The sequence below is a fragment of the Neomonachus schauinslandi genome, chromosome 8, assembly GCF_002201575.2.
Source record: "Neomonachus schauinslandi chromosome 8, ASM220157v2, whole genome shotgun sequence".
Taxonomy (NCBI): Eukaryota; Metazoa; Chordata; class Mammalia; order Carnivora; family Phocidae; genus Neomonachus; species Neomonachus schauinslandi.
Window position 1 is genome coordinate 14,419,295 of NC_058410.1, and position 22,335 is coordinate 14,441,629.

The 22,335-nt window shown below is 38.1% G+C and overlaps 1 protein-coding gene across 1 annotated transcript in view; it reads left to right on the top strand.

The window, feature by feature from the left end:
• Positions 1–768: 768 nt before the first annotated feature.
• The window catches only part of LOC110583187 (nesprin-1-like), a 218,164-nt gene continuing 196,597 nt past the window's right edge, over positions 769–22,335 (top strand). The window contains exon 1 of the mRNA XM_021693239.1: positions 769–835. Coding sequence (XP_021548914.1) covers positions 769–835 — 67 coding nt within the window. The remainder of the gene's footprint in view (positions 836–22,335) is intronic.

Below are 22,335 nucleotides of genomic sequence, written 5' to 3' on the forward strand. Positions count from 1 at the left end.
CTAATGATGTAATGTATGGTGATTAACATAACATAATAAAATTAAATTAAAAAAAAAAAAGAAAAGAAAACATGGAAGGGGCACCTGGGTGGCTGAGTTGGTTAAACATCTACCTTTGGCTCAGGTCATGGTCTCAGAGTCCTGGGATCCAGTCCCGGGTCAGGCTCCCTGCTCAGCAGGGGACTCTGCTTCTCCCTCTCCCTCTACCCTCCCCCCCTGCTCCTGTGCTCTCTCTCAAATACATACATACATACATACATACATACATACATACATCCAATCTTTAAAAAAAAAGAAAACATGGAATAAGCAAACATTTCTTTTTCAGCAACCAACTTTATTATATATATATCTCATGTATGCATTTATTTTGTCAGATCTAAAGATTCCTAGCATTTGCCTAGTACTTTATACATGTTTCACTTGGTAATGAATCTTCTATTCAAACTGAATAGAAATAGTTTTCTTTTTAGCATTAGGGGAACCTATGTAGATTTTTTTTTTTTAATATTGTACTTTTTCTATTTGTTCTTCAGGTTCCTGAGTTCATTTAAGAGAACGGTCTTAAAAGAAGGAAAAGGAAAAGGGGTTCAGTCTTTGGAAGTGCTCCCCCCCTCGCTCGCTGCTGCAAGGGCCTGGGATTCGTGTGTGACCCGATAGAGTGATCCGATAGATCTCGGGAAGCTGCGCTATGTTTTCCTGAGTGGCGTGCTGCTCCTCCACCCTGGGAGAAGTCTCTGGTGCGGGTTTCATGCTTCAGGAGGCACCATGGCGGCCTCCAGGATGGCCTCACGGTCTCCTCGGGACATTGCCAACGTGATGCAAAGACTGCAAGGTAAGGGGCAGAGATGTCACGGCTGGTTTTGTATTCTTAAGTACACTTTAAAGTTCAACGACCAGCTTCACTCAGGGTCTCTTCAATTCGCTTGCAGTTTCTTTCCGTTTTAGGAGACGACAGCAAGGAATCACAAGGTGATGTCTCTTTTCCTAGCGTTTTCAGACTAGTCCCTGCTCTTTGAAGGTGCTGTCTTTTTCGTGTAGCAAAAGGACAAAGACCAAGCTCTCTGTTGGCTGGGTGTCTGCATTAGTGTGGCCTTGATGGTTACTCAGCGGCCAGTTGGGAATTAAGTTATCGTCAAACTGCCCTTCAATCACCAAGGACAATACCACACGGTGACAGTGTACAAGGTTATCGTGACGATGGTGACAAAGACCGTACACTCTGGTCAAATAAGTCAACCAGTAGTTTACTTATCCGAACTGGGAAAGCCCTCAGAGATCTAGAAAGTCTTTAAGCAAAATGAGGTGATGAGGCCCAGAGGGTTTATGACGTGACAAGATTAACGGCGAGGGACAGCGTGTGGACTGGAGCCGAGTTCCCCACCACTGTTCTTTCTCTAACAGCAAACTGAGTTTTAGAAGAGAATTAGCAGTGAAATGTTATGGCAGCTTATAGATTAATTCTATAATGAATAAATTATGCAATTAACAAAGTCATTGTGAATTAAACATGCATTTAAACATGTATATTCCTTAAACCGTGGAAATAATCGTCTGTAAGAATATAAAACTATTGCTTCCTTGTCACAATCCTAATCCTTCCTCCCCCAGCTTCAAATGTATATTTTTAGATATAAAAATGTCCAAATTTAACTCTCTGTCAAGAGAGCTTAAAAGTAATGTTACACTTGGCTTTTTGTTTTTCTAGTCTTTCCAGCAAGTGATCATTGTGGTTCGGCACCACAGACATCATACTGATCTCTCACGGTCCCACTTTGCTTGCTTTACAGTGTATTCGATGTGCATAGCGGCCATTTCCAGTGAAGCACTCTTGACTTTCAAATATAGAAGAGAATCTGGGTATTCACAGCCCAGAGCATGCTCTCAGCTATAGAAAGGCAGGGAGTTTCTCCGTGTCTGACCAGGGACCACTAATTTCACTGAAGCTCCTGTAATCACAAGGCTCCCGCTCATGTTGATTGTCCTGGGCTGATTTTTGGAAGTTCAGTGCGAGTGGTGCTTATTTCCCATTTATTGTTGGAAGATCTCATTGTCATGCCAGAAAGAGCCTGGTTGGATAAAAGATCAGATCCTTGCTGAATATGTGGGCATAGACCTCCTCCGTAGGCCAGAAAAACCTCTGATTCGGTCTACACAATGCCAAGGGTCTCCAACTGAAGTTGTACGTCTTTATTTGGGGAGATGGGATACTGAACTTGAGTTCCATTTTTCTGTCTGTGTCTGTCTTTGCTGTTTCCTGGGCACAAATTCTTGAGCCATTTTGTGCCTCAGTGGCATCATTTATGAAATGATGGAAAGGAAACTAGCAGGTCCCTTCCAAAAGTGTGGGGGAGATAATTAGGTAATAAAGCACATTTTCCTTTGAGTCTATTAAATGTGAAAATTCTCTGGATGACATACACACACACACAATAAACCAAAATTGTATAGATTAAGTTTGAAAAAAGTAATCTGGAATCAGATTATGATTCTACAGTTTACTCTTTATTCTTATTTTGGTTTGAATGAGGTTTTTTTTAAACTAAGATAGTGGCTGGGGTAAGAAGAGAGGGAAGAGGACTGATGCCTCAGTGTTTTATTACTTTCTGTAGTGCATAGATAAGTGGTATTTCTTGAGAGGTGTGTGGGGAGCAGAGTCCCCACTCCCCTCCCATGCCTGGCCTGTGACAGTGGATGTCCTATGTAAAATCTGTGCATTTTGGGACCCCGCTTGTAAAATGCGGACTGTTCTCACTCTGGATTGTTTCAAGCTCAGTGAGATGATGACAAAAGGTGCTTTAAAAATTATAAATACTGCCATCTGTGAGCTGTTCAAATAGTCATGGCAGAAAAGTGGACGAAGAGGCTTGATAATTTGTTGCAAATTTTTCTAGTCATGCAGATTTGAGGATGAATGTTAATGGTTTTATATATTCCGTGCTATCTAAAACTAGTAACTTTATTATATAATAAAGTGACTATACTCACTGTATTAATTACTTTCCCCTTACTAGTAAAAGAAAGAATTATAACATGTCATAAGGCTCTCTGACAAATTTAGAACAATAAAACTTTTGATAGGAGACAAAATTTCTGAGCACTAGATATTTATCATTATTTTTTAGCATCAATTATTTTATACATATATATGTTATTCATGGCAACAAAATGTAAGGTCTGTATTGCCACAAAATGCAATGGATCTAGCCTACAGCAGTGGAAACATGTAAGGGCTAGAAGTGAATGTGATCTGGTGGCTGTTCACATATTGATCTACTGGGTTACTTGTGCTGATTCATCTGGCTAGGTCTGTGTCTCCCCTGCATCTCACTTCTCATTGTGCATCCTGCTGATGCTTGGAGCCCAAACAAGAGTCACCTCCCTGGACAGAGGAGACCTGTTTTCTGTCAAGGGTATTTAGTGATTCTTCTTGCCTGCTGGAACCTCCAAACCAGTGACCATGGTGCTAATAAATGGAGGGCTGGTGTTATTGCCCAGATAAATGTGACAAATGAGGGGATGTGTTTGAGGAAAAATAAATCTGTTACCTTAAATAGAACCAGAGTTGCTATTTGCCAAGTTCAAATCCATAAGAACATTCTTCTAGAATCCCCTTTTCTTTGCTCAGATAGATAATCCAAGCAACTAATGTTTTTTTTTTCCCCCTCTTGGGTTTTATTGTCATATCAGATCTGCGTATAACTAATAAAAATCATGTAGCTTTGAATAGCGGCAACTTGGCTTTGCTCTCTTGCTTATTTAGTTTACAACCATAATTGTTGACTGTTTGTCTGCTTTTAATTTTTATTTCTAGTGCTAGGAAATTGAAGCACACACAGATGGCTTCGTAAGTTAGCTGCTACTGTAGCAGTTCAATATTTCACCTTTGCCAATATTTGTGCTTGTTTGAGCATAATGTTTTAGGCTGGGATCCTGAATTATGGATGAGCAGGCCAACTGCAGTGCAGAGTTTCATTTGCTCTTAAGAATAATGAATGTTTCTGTAACTTTCATCAATTTAAATATAACCTTAAAAGCAAATACAAGGCAATAGGATAATACAGGAGTATTAAAATTTTAAATGCACATAATTAGTATATACATTTTCTGCTCTTTAAAGGCTAACTAAGGGGACCCATTTCATGGTGGCTTATGGAGTGACTTTAGTTTTTAGTCACATCTAAAAAAAAGTAGATGTCTGAACTCTTAAGATTATAAATTTCTTTAAGTTACTGACAGTATCTTTATAGATTTCATCATGCTGCTGCATAATGTCTGCTTAAAAAAGATTTGTTGAATGGCTTTTATCAAATACCCTTTTTTTCATTCTTTTATTTGAAGATAATCTAGCAAAGTTTGAGGATTTTTAAATTAACATATTTAAATGTTTGTTATTGTAAGACAGGGCAGCATCCATGCAATCTTACAGAGTGAGTGGTAAATGCCAGAGAAGATTCAAAATGGGCATACTACGGTGTCTATATAGAGATTACTTTGATAAAAAAGGAGGATTATTGACTGCAAGGTCGAGTTTTTATTTTTAAACCTGTGAATAAATTCAAAGAAAAAGAAATGAGAACAGTGATAAATATGTATTCCTGGAGATATCTCTAAGTTTGCTAACTGTTCAGTAAAAGATAATCATGGCCTCCCTCTAAAATTGCTTTTATGACTAACTTTAAACTCTTTTTGGTTAAATATAATATTTCCTCTGAATCCGTTATACTGTAAAAGAAAACTTCAGACTAGCAAATGAGTTAACTGAAAGGTAGAATCAACAATAATAAATAAATAGTGAAGTAATTTTTGGTATTTAATTTTTTTAATTTAAATTCAAGTTAGTTAACATATAGTGTAGTATTGGTTTCAGGAATAGAATTTAATGACTCCTCACTTATATACAGCACCCAGTACTCATCCCAACAAGGGCCCTCCTTAAAGCCCATCACCCACTTAGTGCATCCCCCTACCTCCCTCCCCTCCAGCAACCCTCAGTTTGTTCTCTATAATTAGAATCTCTTATGGTTTGCCTCCCTCTCTGTTTTTATCTTATTTTATTTTTCCTTCGCTTCTACTATGTTCATCTGTTTTGTTTCTTAAATTCCACATACGAGTGAAATCATATGTTATTTGTCTTTCTCTGGCTGACTTATTTCACTTAGCATAATACACTCTAGGTCCATCCAAATTGTTGCAAATGGCAAGATTTCATTCTTTTCTGTTGGCTGAGTAATATTCCACCTTATATATGCACCACATCTTCTTTATCCATTCATCAGTCAATGGGCATTTGATCTCTTTCCAAATTTGGCTATGGCTGATAGTGCTGCTATAGATATTGGGATGCATGTGTCCCTTTGAATCAGCATGTTTGTATCCTTTGGATAAATACCTAGTAATGCAATTGCTGGGCCATAGGGTAGTTCTATTTTTAACTTTTTGAAGAAATTCTATATTGTTTTCCAGAGTGGTTGCACCAGTTTGCATTCCCACCAACAGGGCATGATGGTTCCCCTTTCCCCTTATCCTTGCCAACATATGTTTTTTCCTGAGTTGTTTATTTTTGCCATTTTGACAGGTGTGAGGTGGTATCTTATTGTAGTTTTGATTTGTATTTCCCTAACACTGAGTGATGCTGAGCATATTTTCATGTGTCTGTTGGCCATTTGGATGTCTTCTTTGGAGAAATATCTGTTCACATCTTCTGCCCATTTCTTAACTGGATTATTTATTTTTCGGTTGTTGATTTTGATGAGTTCCTTATAGATTCTGGATACTAGCCCTTATCCAATATGTCATTTGCAAATATCTTCTTCCATTCCGTAGGTTGCCTTTTAGTTTTGTTGATTGTTTCCTTCGCTGTGCAGAAGCTTTTTATTTTGATGAGGTCCCAATAGTTCATTTTTGCTTTTGTTTCCCTTGCCTCTAGAGATGTGTCTAGTAACAAGTCCCTGTGGCCAAGGTCAGAGGTTGCTGCCTGTGTTCTGCTCTAGAATTTTAATGGTTTCCTGTCTTACATTTAGGTCTTTCATCCATTTTGAATTTATTTTTGTGTATGATGTAAGACAGTGAGCCAGTTTCATTCTTCTGCATGTCGCTGTCCAGTTTTTCCAACACCATTTGTTGAAGAGACTGTCTTTTTTCCATTGGATATTCTTTCCTACTTTGTTGAAGATTAGTTGGCCAATGAGTTGAGGGTCCATTTCTGGGCTCTCTATTCTGTTCCATTGATCTATGCGTCTGTTTTTGTGCCAGTACCATACTATCTTGATGATTACAGCTTTGTAATAGAGCTTCAAGTATGGGATTGTGATGCCTCTCACTTTGATTTTCTTTTTCAACATTATTTTGGCTATTCAGGGTCTTTTCTGGTTCCATACAAATGTTAGGAATTCTGTGAAAAATGCTGGTGTTATTTTGATCGAGATTGCATTGAATGTGCAGGTTGCATTGGGCAGTATAGACATTTTAACAATATTTGTTCTTCAAATCCATGAGCATGGACTATTTTTCCATTTCTTTGTGTCTTCTTCTATTTCTTTCATAAGTGTTCTATTGTTTTCAGCATATAGATCTTTTACTTCTGCTATATTGGTTAAGTTTATTCCTAGGTATCTTATGGTTTTTGGTGCAATTGTAAATGGGTTTTTGGTGCAATTGTAAAAAGATTCCTTGATATCTCTTTCTGCTGCTTCATTATTAGTGTATAGAAATGCAACAGATTTCTGTACATTGGCTTTTATATCTTGCAACTTTGTTGAATTCATGCATGAGTTCTAGCAATTTTTTGGCTGAGTATTTTGGGTTTTCTACATAGAGTATCATGCAATCTCCAAATAGTGAAAGTTTGACTTCTTCCTTGCTGATTTGGATGCCTTTTATTTCTTTTTGTTGTCTGATTGCCGAGGCTAGGACTTCTAGTACTATGTTGAACAACTGTGGTGAGAGTGGACATCTCTGCTGTGTTCCTGACCTTAGGAGAAAAGCTCTCAGTTTTTCCCCATTGAGAATGATATTTGCTGTGGGCTTTTCATATATGACTTTTATGATATTGAGGTATGTTCCCTCCATCCCTAATTTCTTGAAGGATTTACCAAGAGAGGATGCTGTATTTTGTCAAATGCTTTTTCTGCGTCTATTGAGAGGATCATATGGATCTTATCCTTTATTTTATTAATGTGTTGTATCACGTTGATTGATTTTCGGATATTGAAACACCCCTGCAGCCGAGGAATAAATCCCACTTGATAGTGGTGAATAATCCTTTTAATGCACTGTTGGATTCGATTAGCTAGTTAGTATCTTGTTGAGAATTTTTGCATCCATGTTCATCAGGGATATTAGCCTGTAATTCTCCTTTTTAGTGGGGTCTTTGTCTGGTTTTGGAATCAAGGTAATGATGGTCTCATAGAATAAGTTTGGAAGTTCTCCTTCCACTTCTATTTTTTGGAAGAGTGTCAGCAAGAATAGGTATTCATTCTTCTTTAATTGCTTGGTAGAATTCCCCAGGGAAGTTGTCCGGCCCTGGACTCTTGTTTGTTGGGAGGTTTTTGATTACTGATTCAGTTTCTTTGCTGGTTATGGGTCTGCTCAAATTTTCTGTTTCTTCCTGTTTCAGTTTTGGTAGTTTCTATGTTTCTAGGAATTTATGCATTTCTTCCAGATTGCCCAATTTGTTGGCAAATAATTGCTCATAATATTCTAATTGTTTGTGTTTCTGCAGTGTTGATTGTGAGCTCTCCTCTTTCATTTGTGATTTTATCTATTTGGGTCCTTTCTTTTTTCTTTTTTATAAGTCTGGCTAGGTGTTTATCAATTTTGTTAATTCTTTCAAAGAACCAGTTTCTAGTTTTGTTGATCTGTCCTACTTTTTAAAAATTTCTATCATTTATTTCTGCTCTAATCTTAATTATTTCTCTTCTTCTGATGGTTTTAGGCTTTATTTGCTATTCTTTTTCCAGCTCCTTTAGGTGTAAAGTTAGATTGTGTATTTGAGACTTTTCTTCTTCTTGAGGAAGGCCTTTATTGCTCTATACTTCCCTTAGGACTACCTTTGCTGTGTCCCAAAGGTTTTGGGCTGTGGTGTTTTCATTTTCATTTGCTCCCATGTATTTTTTTTTTATTTTATCCTTAATTTCCTGGTTAACCCATTCAGTTTTTTAGTAGAATGTTCCTCTTTTTAAAAGATTTTATTTATTTATTTGAAAGAGAGAAAGAGTGAGAGAGCACAAGCAGGGGGAGCAGCAGAGGAAGAGGGAGAAGCAGGCTCTCCACTGAGCAGGGAGCCCAACATGGGGCTCCATCCCAGGACCCTGGGATCATGACCTGTGCCAAAGGCAGACTCATAACTGACTAAGGCACCCAGGTAGCTAGTAGGATGTTCTTTAACCTCCATGTATTTGTGGTCTTTCCAAATTTTTTCTTGTGATTGACTTCTAGTTTCATAACACTGTGGTCTGAAAATATGCATGGTATGGTCTCAATCTTTTTGTATTGGTTGAGTCCTGATTAGTGACCCAGTATGTGGTGTATTCTGGACAAAGTTCCATGTGCACTTAAAAAGAATGTGAATTCTGCTGCTATAGGATGTCCATCTGGTCCAGTATGTCATTCAAAGCTACTGTTTCCTTGTCGATCTTCTGCTTAGATGATCTGTCCATTGCTGTGAGTGGGGTTATTAAAGTCCCCTCCTATTATTGTATTATTATCAATGAGTTTCCATAAGTTTGTTTTAATTGATTTATATATTTGGCTGCTCCCAAATTGGGGGCATAAAAATTTACAATTGTTAGATCTTCTGTTGGATAGACCCCTTTATTATGATATAGTGCCCATCTTCATCTCTTATTACAGTCTTTGGTTTAAAATCTAGTTTGTCTGATATAAGTATGGCTACTCCAGCTTTCTTTTGATGTCCATTAGCATGATAGATAGTTCTCCACCCCCTCCCTCTGAATCTGGAGGTGTCTTTGGGTCTAAAATTAGTCTCTTGTAAGCAATATATTGCTGGGTCTTGTTTTGTTTTGTTTTGTTTTGTTTTTTTATCCATTCTGATAACCCTATGCCTTTTGATTGGAGTATTTAGTCCATTTACATTCAGAGTAATTGTTGATAGATATGAATTTAGTGCTATTGTATTACCTGTAAAGTTGTTGTTCTTGTAGATTGTCTCTGTTCTTTCTAGTCTTTGTTGCTTTTGGTCTTTCTTTCCCGCTCAGAGGGTACCCTTTAATATATCTTGCAGAACTGGTTTAGTGTTCACAAACTCCTTTAGTTTTTGCTTGCCTTGGAAACTCTTTCTCTCTCCTTCTATTCTGAATGACAGCCTTCCTGAATATAGTATTCTTGGCTGCATATTTTTCTAATTCATCACATTTAATATATCATGCCACTCTCTTCTGGCCTGCCAAGTTTCTGTGGACAGGTCTGCTGCCAGCCTTATGTGTCTAGCCTTTAGGTTAAGGGTCTTGTGTCCCTAGCTGCTTTCAGAATTCTCTATCTTTGTATTTTGCAAATTTCCCTATATGTCTTGTTGATTTTGATGTTGTTTTTGTTGATTTTGAGGGGAGTTCTCTTGTCTCTTGGACTTGAATGCCTGTTTCTTTCCCCAGATTAGGGAAGTTTTGAGCTATAATTTGTTCAAATAAACTTTCTGCCACTTTTTCCCGCTCTTCTTCTTCTGGGACTCCTATGATACAGATATTATTGCGCTTTGTGGAATCACTGAGTTCCCTAAGTCTATATTTGTGATGTGATAGTTTTCTTTCCCTCTTCTTTTCAGCTTCATTATTTTCCATAATTTTATCTTCTACATCACCTATTCATTCCTCTGCTTCTTCCATCCTTGTTGTGATTACATCCAGTCAGTTTTGCATCTCAGTTATAGCATTTTTTATTTTGGCCTGACTAGTTTTTAGGTCTTTTATCTCTGTAACCAGAGTTTCTCTGGTGCCTTCTATTCTTCTTTCAAGCCCAGTTAGTATTCTTATGATTGTTGTTTTAAATTCTTGTTCAGATATATTGCTTATATCTGTTTTGAGCAAATCCCTGGCTGTGATTTCTTCCTGATTTTTCTTTTGGGGAGAATTCCTCTGTCTTGTCATTATGTCTAGGTTTCTGTCTTTTGTGTGTTATGAAAGCGTGTTATGTTTCCTATTCCTGAGAGTAATACTATATTAAGAAGGAGTCATACACTGTCTAGGGCCTGGTGCTTCAGGAAGTGTTTCTGATGTATGCTCTGTGCACACTGTTATTGGGTTTTGGCTGCTCTTTCCCAGAGGTCAATCCTTTGCAGAGTTCCTCCTTATTTACAATGGGGAGTGTTTGGACCTTTAACTAGGTGTGCTTTGATTTGTTTGTTAAGGTAAGCCTGGGGAGAAAGAAAAGGAGATCCAAGAAAAAAAAAAGGAAAAGGAACAAAAAAGCAAACAAACAGACAAATAAAAAACTGTAAGCCTGATTCCAAAGAAGAAAGAAATAAAATTAAATTTAAAAAATAATTACAAAAAAAAACAAAAAATAAAGCCTGGTCCTATTTCCACCAGAACTGAAGCTGATGTTTTGGAACACTCTATGATCAGTAGACTTGGTGCATGTGGTGGGGTCTGTGTTGGTCCCCTGAGGGAGAGGCCCAATGCGCTGGCTCATGGTCAGATCTGTCCTAGCAAAGATGCCCCTGCAGTATGCAGGGGGTGGGGTTTGGTGTAAGGGAGTCCAGCCTCTACTGGAGGCACTGTGTTTCTCTCTGAAGTCTGACTGTGCCGGTGGGCTGGCCAGGGGGAGGGGTGGAGGATGGTGTCACTCTGCCTTCTTGTCCCAGGGGAGGGGAACTCATGGCTCCCGTTGTTCAGGAGGCCCTCACAGAAAAGTGAATAATCTCCCCTCCTGTGTCTCAGTATTTCATCAGATCCCTGCCCTCAACCTGTCTGTGCCCAGGCCATCTGGGGCCCAACTGGGGTCTGGTACCACAGTTCTCCTGTGTTTTATCTCTGTCCAGTGGCTGGATTCAAAATTCCAAATCTTAAATAACCCAGCAAGGCATGGACCCTCTACCCTACCCCAGAGGAGAGCCTCGCAGCACTGTGTCTGGCACCATTCTGTCTCAGAAAAACAGTTGCATGGCTGGGCAGGTGCCTGGAGTCTATGGTGAAACAAAGGAAAAAGTTGTGACCAAGCTATCTGCCTTCAGAATGCACCTCTGTCCCTTTCTGTTGAATGATTACTCAATGGCACCCGGTGGGCCTCTTGTCCTTAGAGAGGCAGTATACCCTCTTCAAAATGTACTCCAGGACAGGGCACATTCTCTCCCAGTACAACCCAGGGTATCCCCACACTATGGCATCTTGCTTGAACCCTACATGCTGTGCTCTCTCCTGCTCCCTTTCTCTCTCCCTGACTTCTCTCCATGAAAAGGGCTCCCTCCCCTCTGTGGCACCTTGGGTTTCTCTCGCCCAATTCACATTTCTGAACCTCACATCTGTCATGTTCTCTTCCTCCAATTGTGCAGATTGCTTTCTTAATCTTCAGATCAATTTCCTTATTGTACAAAATGATTTGTTGTTGATCTAGCTGTGTTCGAGGGACGAGGCAACTTCAGGGTCCCCCTGCTACTCTGTCATCTTAACTCCTCCCTTTTAGTTTAACATTTAGCTTCAGGGAAGGAAAGGCTTGCCTTTTATGATGATTCTGGGGGGTTTTTTTAGAGTGCCTTGAGAGATTAAGTTCTAAATTTTATTACTCTGACTTAATGACTCTTCTTATTAAATCTCAAAATATTGTCAAAAAATCCATTTACTGTATTTAGGCTGAAATTCTCCTTTGCTTTAATCTTTCTTCCTGTAATGAATGTTGTGTGCTAGTCCCTCAGATTTAAATACTAAGAAAAACTCAGCACAAAATAATGATCATTTGTTTATATTTTGGAACATCATGGTTAAATAAATATTTAATGAATAAATGGATAAATCACAATCCCTAAATTAATCAGTTGAAAATGAAATTAGTCAAGACACATGTAAAAGCAAAGGGAAAAAAAAAATAAATTGAGTCCTACTTTATTTGCCATCTTTAAAAGAAATTTTATATCTGAGTTTTATTTTTAATTAAACTTGATTTTGACCAGAAAGTCATTGTAAGGATACATATCTAACCTGAACAAGTTCCCATGTTGACTTCTCAGATATGTGCACTGGATTTTTTTGTTTTTTGCTTTTTTCTCATTTAATTTTATTAACATTTATAAAGCATTTTTACCTTGGGGCGCCTGGGTGGCTCAGTCAGTTAAGTGTCTGACTCTTGATTTCCACTCAGGTCATGATCTCAGGGTCATGAGGTCAAGCCCCGTGTGGAGCTCCCTGCTCAGTGGGGAGTCTGCTTCAGATTCTCTATTTCCCTCTACTTCTGCCCCTCCCCATGCTCACACACATTTTCTCTCTATCTCAAAATAAATAAAATAAGTCTTAAAAAAATACCAAAAAGCATTTTTACCTTCCTTCTTCCAATTTTCGCTTATGTCAGTTCTAGGTTCTCATACCCTCTACTCATTTACTGTATTCCCTTTCCTCCCCAAGTTTTTGTTTAAATTCTAGTTAGTTAACATATATGGTAAAATTGGTTTCAGATGTAGAATTTAGTGATTCATCACTTACATATAACAGCCAGTGCTTATGGGGTGCCTGGGTGGCTCAGTCGGTTAAGTGTCTGACACTTGATTTTGGCTCAGGTCATGATCTCAGGGTTCTGGGATCGAGCTCTGCCTGGGGCTCCATGCCAACTGGGGAGTCTCCCTCTGCCCCTCCCCCTGCTCACATGTTCTCTCTCTCTCTCAAATAAATTAATTAATTAGAAGCAAAACAACCAGAGTTTATTGTGTTTTGCTTTTTAATTTGAATGCTTTAAAAATATTTTTCCTTCCTAATGGTATATTATATGTTCATATTACTTTTAAATGCATTAATGTGTTTACATTTGAATAATGCCCTGTCCTCCAAGCCTTTCTATTTGCAGAGCCATTTTATCTATCACACATCATGGAGAAAGTGCCAGAGGCCTTCGGGATTTTCTTTTTTTTTTTTTAAAGATTTTTATTTATTTATTTATTTGAGACAGAGAGAACGAGAGAGAGAGAGCACATGAGAGGGGGGGAGGGTCAGAGGCAGAAGCAGGCTCCCTGCCGAGCAGGGAGCCCAATGCGGGACTTGATCCAGGGACTCCAGGATCATGACCTGAGCCGAAGGCAGTCGCCTAACCAACTGAGCCACCCAGGCGCCCGGCCTTCAGGATTTTCAAAGGCCTGCAAAAATATTAGCTCTCAGATAGAAAAAGAAAACTGCTAAATCAAAATTAACAGAGGTTTACAAATGCTAAAATTATGTCAACTGGTCAAATGTAAGTCAAGTTAATTCAAAAATTATATATATGTTATATGTGTAAATATATTTAAATATGCAGTGTGGGTATACTTTGTTGATCTTGATATAGTGTGTGGCAGGCCCCTAAATATAAGAACATCTGACGCCTACAAATAGAACATAAAGCATTCCTACACATTGCTTACAAATTAATTCCTCTTAATATACCACTTAATTTTGTTACTTCCATGGTGAAAATCTTCCTTCACTTTTTGACCTCTCTATTAATGTCCCATCTTCTTGACTTGGCTTCTTTATTCAAACTTCATTTTAACTGTCCAACATTTGTCTCCTCTAGCTTCCCTACCTATCCCTGAATATCTGCCAAATGCCATTACTTGCAATGCTCTCAAGATACCCTGACTCCTCTGTGTCCTTCTGGGGCACTTTTAGAAATGAGCTCTGTTGATTGCTTCTAAAACTCGACTTATCTTCAAGGTTCAACTTAAATTCAGCCTCCTCCAGGAAGGCTCTATTGCTGATGTAATCAGAAGTTCTATCTAAATCCCTTTAGCACTTTGTAACACTATTACTGAAATTATCTAGTATTGCTTTGCATTATGTTACATGTATGTGGCTAATCCACCCACTCAGAATATAAACATCTTAAAGGCAAAAATTGGGTCAAATTCATATCAGTGCCCTACACATTGACTAGGCAGTGCATTTCATAATGTGGACTTCATAAGTATTTGCTGAGTGAATACAGTACAAATATGTAATATCATATTGATTTTCAGTGGTGGAAGCGGGGTGACCAGGAGGGGGATAATTTGGATAAGTCACAAGAGAGATTAAAGTGGCTTGGACTAGATATTAAACAGTGGATAGAGAGAGAACTGGTAAAAATCTGGATATATTTTGAAAATAAAGCTGAAATAATGTGCCCATGGATTGAATGTGGTGTATGAGAGGGAGGAAAAAAAGCTGGCTCCCTCATTTTTCATTTTGAATGAGGTAAGACAAGAGACTGTTGGGAATAGGGTTGAGGAAAACCAAAAGCTTTTTTTGGATGTGTTACATTTTAGAAGGCTGGTGGATAACCCAGAAAGTAGCTGGGTATATATGACTGTAGAGATCAAGGGAGAGGACACAGCTGGAGAAACATTTGGAGATCCTAAGCATACAAATAGAATTTAAAGCTGTGGGGTTGATTGACACCACCCAGAGAACAAGGACATAGGAAATAAAAAGGTTTGGAACATAGAGCATCAACCACTGGTGGTTAGGGAATGAGAGTCCCACATATGAGACTGAGAAGCTGCAGCCTAGGTGGTAAGAAAAAGAGGAGAGAAGGAAGATCTGGAAGCCAAGAGAAGAGTTCAAAGAGGGAGTGATCTAGTGTGTTAATGCTGTTAACATTCTTTATATGTTCACGCTTCCAAATGTTTATGGTGTATAAAAAGATTATGTGTTTATATATATAAATATCAGGGCTGAGTGAGCCAAGTACATGTGCATATAGTTTCGAATTCATTTCTGGAAGAATAAAAGAATAGTCCTGTGCATTCCCCAGAAAGAGTTGCAAAATTCTTGGAAGTTAATTGGATAAAGCAATTCCTTAAGAATTTATTAAATATATATCTGTATTTCATGTAGAGTCCAATCAAAAATGCATCCTAGAATAAAATGTCTCTCACTCTGGCCCTAATAAGTCCTCTATTCTTATGGAGCGGGGTCCCTGCTGTGGACTGACAGATGGTCCTCATGAGAACAGTGCTCCCACTGATGCCATTTTGTGTGTGACTGTTGCATCTCAATGCCTTCCTTCCTTGTGCACCTCCTCCCCTCATAAATCTCCACTTGCACCCCTTGACATATTTTTCTAGGTTCTTTCCACATAATAAGATTAATAGCATTCCTCTTGTGTTTTGGAGAAAATCTCATGGAGTCAGTGTCATGTATTTTCATTGTTTGGGTCATTGTTTAATTAGTTTCTCCAGGGCATAGTTCCTTGAAAAGAAATGAGAAAGCATGACATTATAAGTGTTTGGATTATCTGAAATATAGTGAGGACTCTGAGATTTTCTCTCCATCAAGACTGGGATGCTACCCTTTCCAAAATTACTGTACCTGACTTTGGGAAAACTACATCTGCCCTGAGGAAAACTCGTAGTACTGGTAGCTCTTTAGCCCTACTTTTGTTGGATCAGACTGGGGCCTTGGGGTAACCTCTGACAGGGATGAAGACCACACTGGTGCTCATGAACTTTAGTTTCATTAATGTATATTTAGGGTGATAGATACCTATAAAGGGAGAAAAATACTGGACTCTAAATTTCATGATAGGGGCACCTGGGTGGCTCAGTTGGTTAAGCAGCTGCCTTCGGCTCAGGTCATGATCTCAGGGTCCTGGGATTGAGCCCCACGTTGGGGGGGGGTCCCTGCTCAGCAGGGAGTCTGCTTCTCCCTCTCCCTCTGCCCCTCCCCTGCTCACTCTCTCCGTCTCAAATAAATAAATAAAATCTTTAAAAAAATTTTCATGCAATAAATCCCTCCTATATCTTAAGAGCCTTACAAAAACAGTTCATATTCTGAGTAATTATTTTTCTCTTTTATTTTCTTTCTAATTGGGGCTGATGGGACTATTGATGCATTCTTTACATGGTATTCACCCTACATACAGAGTTCCTGTTTGTTGTAGGACATTCTATCATTTAATTAAGCAATTATTACTCATTAGGTATTCAGGTAATCATGCACTCACTTGAACAAGTAAGAAGTTATCGTATAAGAATATATGCAACTTTGCCGTAATGCTGAGAATAGGCAAATCATAACTTTTTGTTTGTTTCTATTCAAATAAATGAATGGAAATATCTGGGAGAAGGAAAAATTGGTGACTGCCTCAAATAGGGTCTGGGCCAAATGATTTATGTAAGATTTTGAATTCCTTAGATATAGTGAAGTTTGCTTCAGTATTTTTAAAAATGGTTTCTATGGTAACTTATGTTCTTTTTTTTTTTTTTCCATTGTTCACAATGACCTCTTGCATCAAAAACAAACAATTCCTTCCTTTACTGATACTAATCTTTCATGTTTAGTAAACACTGGTCTCCACCCATGTTTAAAAAAATTATTTACCTTGAATTACACAATTGTTCTCCATTCTTCTGCCTGCTTTCTCCTCACGTGTCACCAACACTATTCACATGGCACTTTGAATCACTTTTATCTGTTTATTCTTTATTATACTACTGACTTGTTTACAAATTCGGGAAGAAGCTTCAGATTTCCAGGACTGATCTTGTGTTTTTGTTGTTGTTACTGTTCTTATTATTTTATGAGCCACAGTGTTCATTTTGCCAAGAATTACACTAGTTACATCCTCACGGCCCATGTTTTCAGCTCCTTCGCTTTTCTGAGAGTTCTCATAGGTTATCTCATTTTATCCAACCATGGTTGATAGGAGCATTCATTGCCTCAATAGTAAACAACCAATGTAGACTTCTTAACCCAGAAACTGGGCATTAAACTAGACTATACCCTTGGTATTGTAACAAGAGAGATCTTTCAAAATGTAACTCCGATTGTGTCCTTTTCCCTGTTTCAAAGCCTACAATGAGTCATCATAACCTTCAAGATAAAAGTCATCACTCAAAAAGGATCTCCATCATCTGGCTCCTTTTAATCTTCCTGTCTTTGGGATCATCCTCCACAGAGTAAATCATGGTGTCTCAATCACTCTGAACCACTTCTAGTTCTGCTCAAGCTAACTCTGATTTTACTTCCATATCTTTTCATGTCCTCCACTACAGCATCTCCTTTCCTTTTTACTTACCTGGGCTTCTACTCACGCTGTAAGACTCAGCTCAAACATTGCCTCCTCTGTGAAGCCTGCCCCAGCACCACCAGTCAAAATGAATGGATTCCTTCTTTGTACTCTGAACATGCTTTTATTTAAGTATTGATTACATCAGCCTATGATGGTTTCTTTCTTTCTTTCTGTGTCCCATTTGAATATTAGAACCTTGAGGGTAGAGGCTCTTGTCTTACTCAGTTTTGGATACCCAGTACTGAGCACAAAAACTTGGTAGGTATTCTGTTCATTCAAGTGTATGTTCCTGCATTTAACAAATGTGTTTGGGGCACCTACTGTGCCCAAGTCCTCTGCCTACAGATGTGAACATGGACAGATTTCCTATCCTCATGGGGCTGTAGTCTACTGGAGTGATGTGATAATTAATGAAAAATTTATAAACAGGGTGATAGATATAATGATAGTAAGTACATGTTTGATGAACAAATTAAAATTCCACAAAAACAATGGAGTTGGAATTAAGTAAATTGAGCGGGGTAGCAGACCGTTGAATGGTCCAAATTATTTTCATGTAATCTTTTAACTCTGCCTGCGTTGAAAACACTTAGTTTTTTTAATAGGGTAGTGTCGTTGTTTAGATTGGAAAGGGACTTACAGTGCATAATTTGATGTTCTTTATTTTGCAGATGAAGTAACAGAGTTCTAGAGCAGTGAAGTGACAAGCAAAGGTCATAAGTAGGCTTTTGAGGAACTCCAATCTCTGACAGAATTGAGGGATTCATACATTCATACAATAGTGCATATTCCTTCAAGGTTATTCTTTTGCACAGTTGCTAATGATCACTGGATCATTGTGGATAGGAGGCGAAACTGGCTACATGGTTTTTTTACTTTGGCCCAGCATAAAATAAAACTGTGTGGCCCCTTGTTCAACAGTTGTTAAGAATAATATGCAGCAGGGCATTAAGCCATGTGTGGCCCATCTTAGTGCAGAGCCCTGTTCAATAGTCAAGTCACACACTCATAAGGCTGGCGTGAATAGATGTGACTTTGGAAAACTTGAGGCCCTGAGGATTTTAGGGCCATCATGCAAGAGAAATTAAGAGGTGGAAAAGGATAAAGAGAGGAAGCAAAACATCAGAAAGCCCTTAGCTATTCAAAATTGTATCTGGGATCAATTGTATATAAAAGGCAGGAGGGCGGAGGAAGACTCTCATCCTCAGCTCAACACAAAGCTAGTCTTCAAGCACTACTAGTACTACTAGTAGTCAACTGCTCTCTGGGTTAACACACGGGGGGCTGGGAGCCTTCCTATCACTTACAACCTTATCTTTCTGGGTTCAAAATAACTTCTCACAAAAACGAACCCATGGCCTCTTTGAATTGAATTGGCCCATACATTTCATCAAAGGAAAGACCAGTTTGAATATTAATTATTTTAATAGCCAGTTTTCTACCGAAAACACTTAGGTCACACTAAATAATCATGATGAGAAACTAGCAGTTATTTTTCTTATTTCTGGATATACTCAGGCTAATTATATCCCTTTAATTTCTCTATCCTTATAATTGGTAACACTGTAGTCAAATTTGTAAGAAATGTGATATATGGCATACAAAAAGATTTGCTGGAAATTTTTTGTCTTGACTTCATATTATTCAGTGAAGTTGTGGAAAATCCTTAAAGAGTGCATTGCTCTTGTGTTTATGAGTCAAAAGGTGTGAAAACACTTGGTTGTGAAGGCATTGCCAAGTTCATGGGTCTCTTACAGTAAGAGTCAGATATTTTGAGATCATTTTGCATTCTAGTGTTATGATACTTCTTTATGTAATTTTGGTAGATATATGTATGCATAATTAATGACTTTAATAAATTAATACAAAGCACCTTTAAATCTGACTAGAAACATGTGTATACAGCTAGCACCCTTTAACACTTTCTGTTTGGTTTTATAATACTTATTTTCTGTGAAATACATGTGTCTCACCTTTGAGATAAAATGGCTCCTTTTTAAAATAGTAACTCTCACAAGCACAACAATAATCAGATAAGCAAAGAAGGAAAGCTATTTCTGATGTATTTTAAAGCTTTATATATTCTCTTCTTTTGATACTTTGTACTTTTAAAAAGAATAGTTTTATAACAATATTGAGTCTTAAAGATACTTGTATGGGGGTGCCTGGGTGGCTCAGTCAGTTAAGCGTCTGCCTTTGGCTCAGGTCATGATCCCAAGGTCCAGGGATCAAGCCCTGTGTCGGCTCCCTGCTCAGCGGGGAGTCTGCTTCTCCCTCTCCTCCCTGCTCGTGCTCTGTCTCCCTATCTATGTCACTCTCTGTGTCTTTCGCTCTCAAATAAATAAATAAAATCTTAAAAAAGGATACTTGTATGAGTTCAATATAATGATAGCAATGGTTGCATAAAACTTCATTAAATACCTATAAATATTTGGAAGATGGCTAGTTATAGTAAAAATCCAACTTTAGCTATTTAATTATTGCCCATAAAAAGATCTGTGTTTTTTTAGATTTCCTAAGTGATACTTAATGGTTGAAATCTAAGTGTTCTGGGAGACTTAAAAATCTCATAATTTGGGGCGCCTGGGTGGCTCAGTTGGTTAAGCGACTGCCTTCAGCTCAGGTCATGGTCCTGGAGTCCCGGGATCGAGTCCCACATCGGGTTCCCTGCTCAGCGGGGGGTCTGCTTCTCCCTCTGCCCTCTTCCCGCTCGTGCTCTCTGTCTCTCATTCTCTCTCTCTCAAATAAATAAATAAAATCTTTAAAAAAAAAAAAAAAAAAAAAAAAAAAATCTCATAATTTTTGAGGAAAAATCTCAAATGATCAACTTGTTTAATTCTGATTTTAAAGATAAGTAATTGAGCTTCCTAAAGATTAAATGACATAAAAGTTGTGCATTTAGTTGAGGCAAAATAGGACTAGAACCTAGATTATCTAACTCTCCCAGAATTATGAAATTTTATGGAATTTTCCCCTCATGATTAAATTATATGGCTTATTACTAAGTATTGCCTTTTTGGCTCTGTTTTGAGTTGAAAAGCAAGATTAGTATTTAGTGTGTGCTTAGTTTATATAAAGTTATGTACTTTGCATTTACCTCTAATTAGAGCACTTATTACCAATAGTTGGAGCTGTTGAGGACATAGCCAGTATCTTTTTAACTTTGCAGAATATGGTAAATGTTCACTAAGTATTTGTTGAATGGATGTTAGGTTAGTGAATTCAGACAGAAAGAGATTTGTGGGGAGGACAGAGGGAGATCTTTAGCTCATCACTTCATTTGTCGACTGTGCTTCAGTGGGCTGTTGCAAAGATTTCTCTGTAGGTACAACTTACTTGCTGTGGTCACTTGAACTGATAAATATCAACTATTAGGCTATAGATTAAAATATAACGCTGTTCTCAAGGATACTTTTTCTTCTAAAAATGTTGCCATGTGATTGATTAGTTTATTTGCATTTATATGATCTTTTGTTGTGAAATGCATTAATGGGTGACAATTCGGCAGATATTCCATTCCTACAGCAAATATAAATCGAACACCTCCTCGGTTCCAGATACTGTGCTAACATAACTCTGAAACTGACAGTGGTGTCCTGGCCCTTTGGGAACTTCAAAGCTAGTGACTAGGTTGTAGCCATGATTGAATTTTGCACTGAGTCGCTCTGGACAGCGGGACAGAGGACCCTTTGAGGTTGGTTGGGATGCCTCCTGGGCTAGTTCCGGGCAGTCCCATGAGCCTCCCTGGCTATGGCTCTGCTCGGGCTCCAGCCTGAGCACTGGCCCTTCCTCACGTTAATTCTAATGCCAGATTTTTAGAACTAGGCCACATTCTGACAGAACTGCCAATGAGCTCCCCTTCTTGTCACACTCCAGATGGGCCGTTGGGTCTTAGACAACAAACTGTGGCTCCTTCTCTCTAAGCACTGCCAAGCCACAGACCGTGAAGATGGAAGGTTGAAGGATACTCACTTCCTTCCCCACAGCGCATCCATAATGTTAACCTATTCTTCATTATACTAAGGAAAGTGGGCTTTTGCTCCATGTCCAAGACATTTAGAAATAGTAATTGTTAATTGTTACTTTCCCGAACTTCATGTTTTAACTTTGGTTTGGGGAACATAAGGACTAGTTGAATAGCACACGCTGCCCATTCTTATTTAAAACCAAGCACTACTCTAATGACACATAGCTCCAACAATAATTTTAAAAACAACTTTTTGAATTAGTAAAAGCCCCAAGCCTTAATCGCAAGTATAAAAATACCTTCAAACATCTGCTTTTAGAAAAGTAAAATTGTTCCTGTGTTCAGACTATAAAGAGAGTCTTTCTTCCCAGAAAGCTCTGTGCAGTTTCAACCTAGAACTGGTTTTAATTGGCTCAGTTACTGATGCCTCAAAAAGTGGGGTTTTAAAAGAGAAATGTTGAATCAGACTTAAGTGCAGGCCACTGGACCGAAGTGCCGTAACGCATTTGTTCGGCGAACTTGCTTCATAACCAGCTACACATTAATGTGAGCTTTTATATGTTTGATAAAGAAAACTATTTCCTGTTGTCCAAAATAGCTTCTAATGTGGGTCAGATTATTGATGCAGAACATTAGACACTCCCTTTACATTTCAAGGACAATTGGTGCTTTGAAGTACCAAGTGGCCTTTGTTTCTGGTTTAAGGAAGGAAACATGAGACCAATTCTTCATTGCTAGTTAGCTATTTAATAATTTAACATAGAAAATGTGATGCCTAGAAAATAGATTTTATCATTACTTTTTCAGTGAGGCTAAAAGAAATGAATCCAAATGGAAAACTGGTAAGATTTTTGTATTTAAGCAAAAATATTCTTCATGAAATATAGTGATTGTTTTTAAGCATTCTGTCAGTGACATTAACCAAAGAATATATTAGATAGGTTTCCAAAGTTTAAATAGCTTGATTGTCCCAAATTATACAAATACATGTTTATTAAAATTCAGCCAACATAGAAAAGGATAAAGAATAAAGTGATAGTCTTTCCAACACCACTGCATAGATGGGAGAGAGAGAGAAGAGATAATAGATAAATAGATGATAGATAGATAGATAGGGGAAAGAAAGAAAGAGAGAGAAGAAAGAAAGAAAGAAAGAAAGAAAGAAAGAAAGAAAGAAAGAAAGA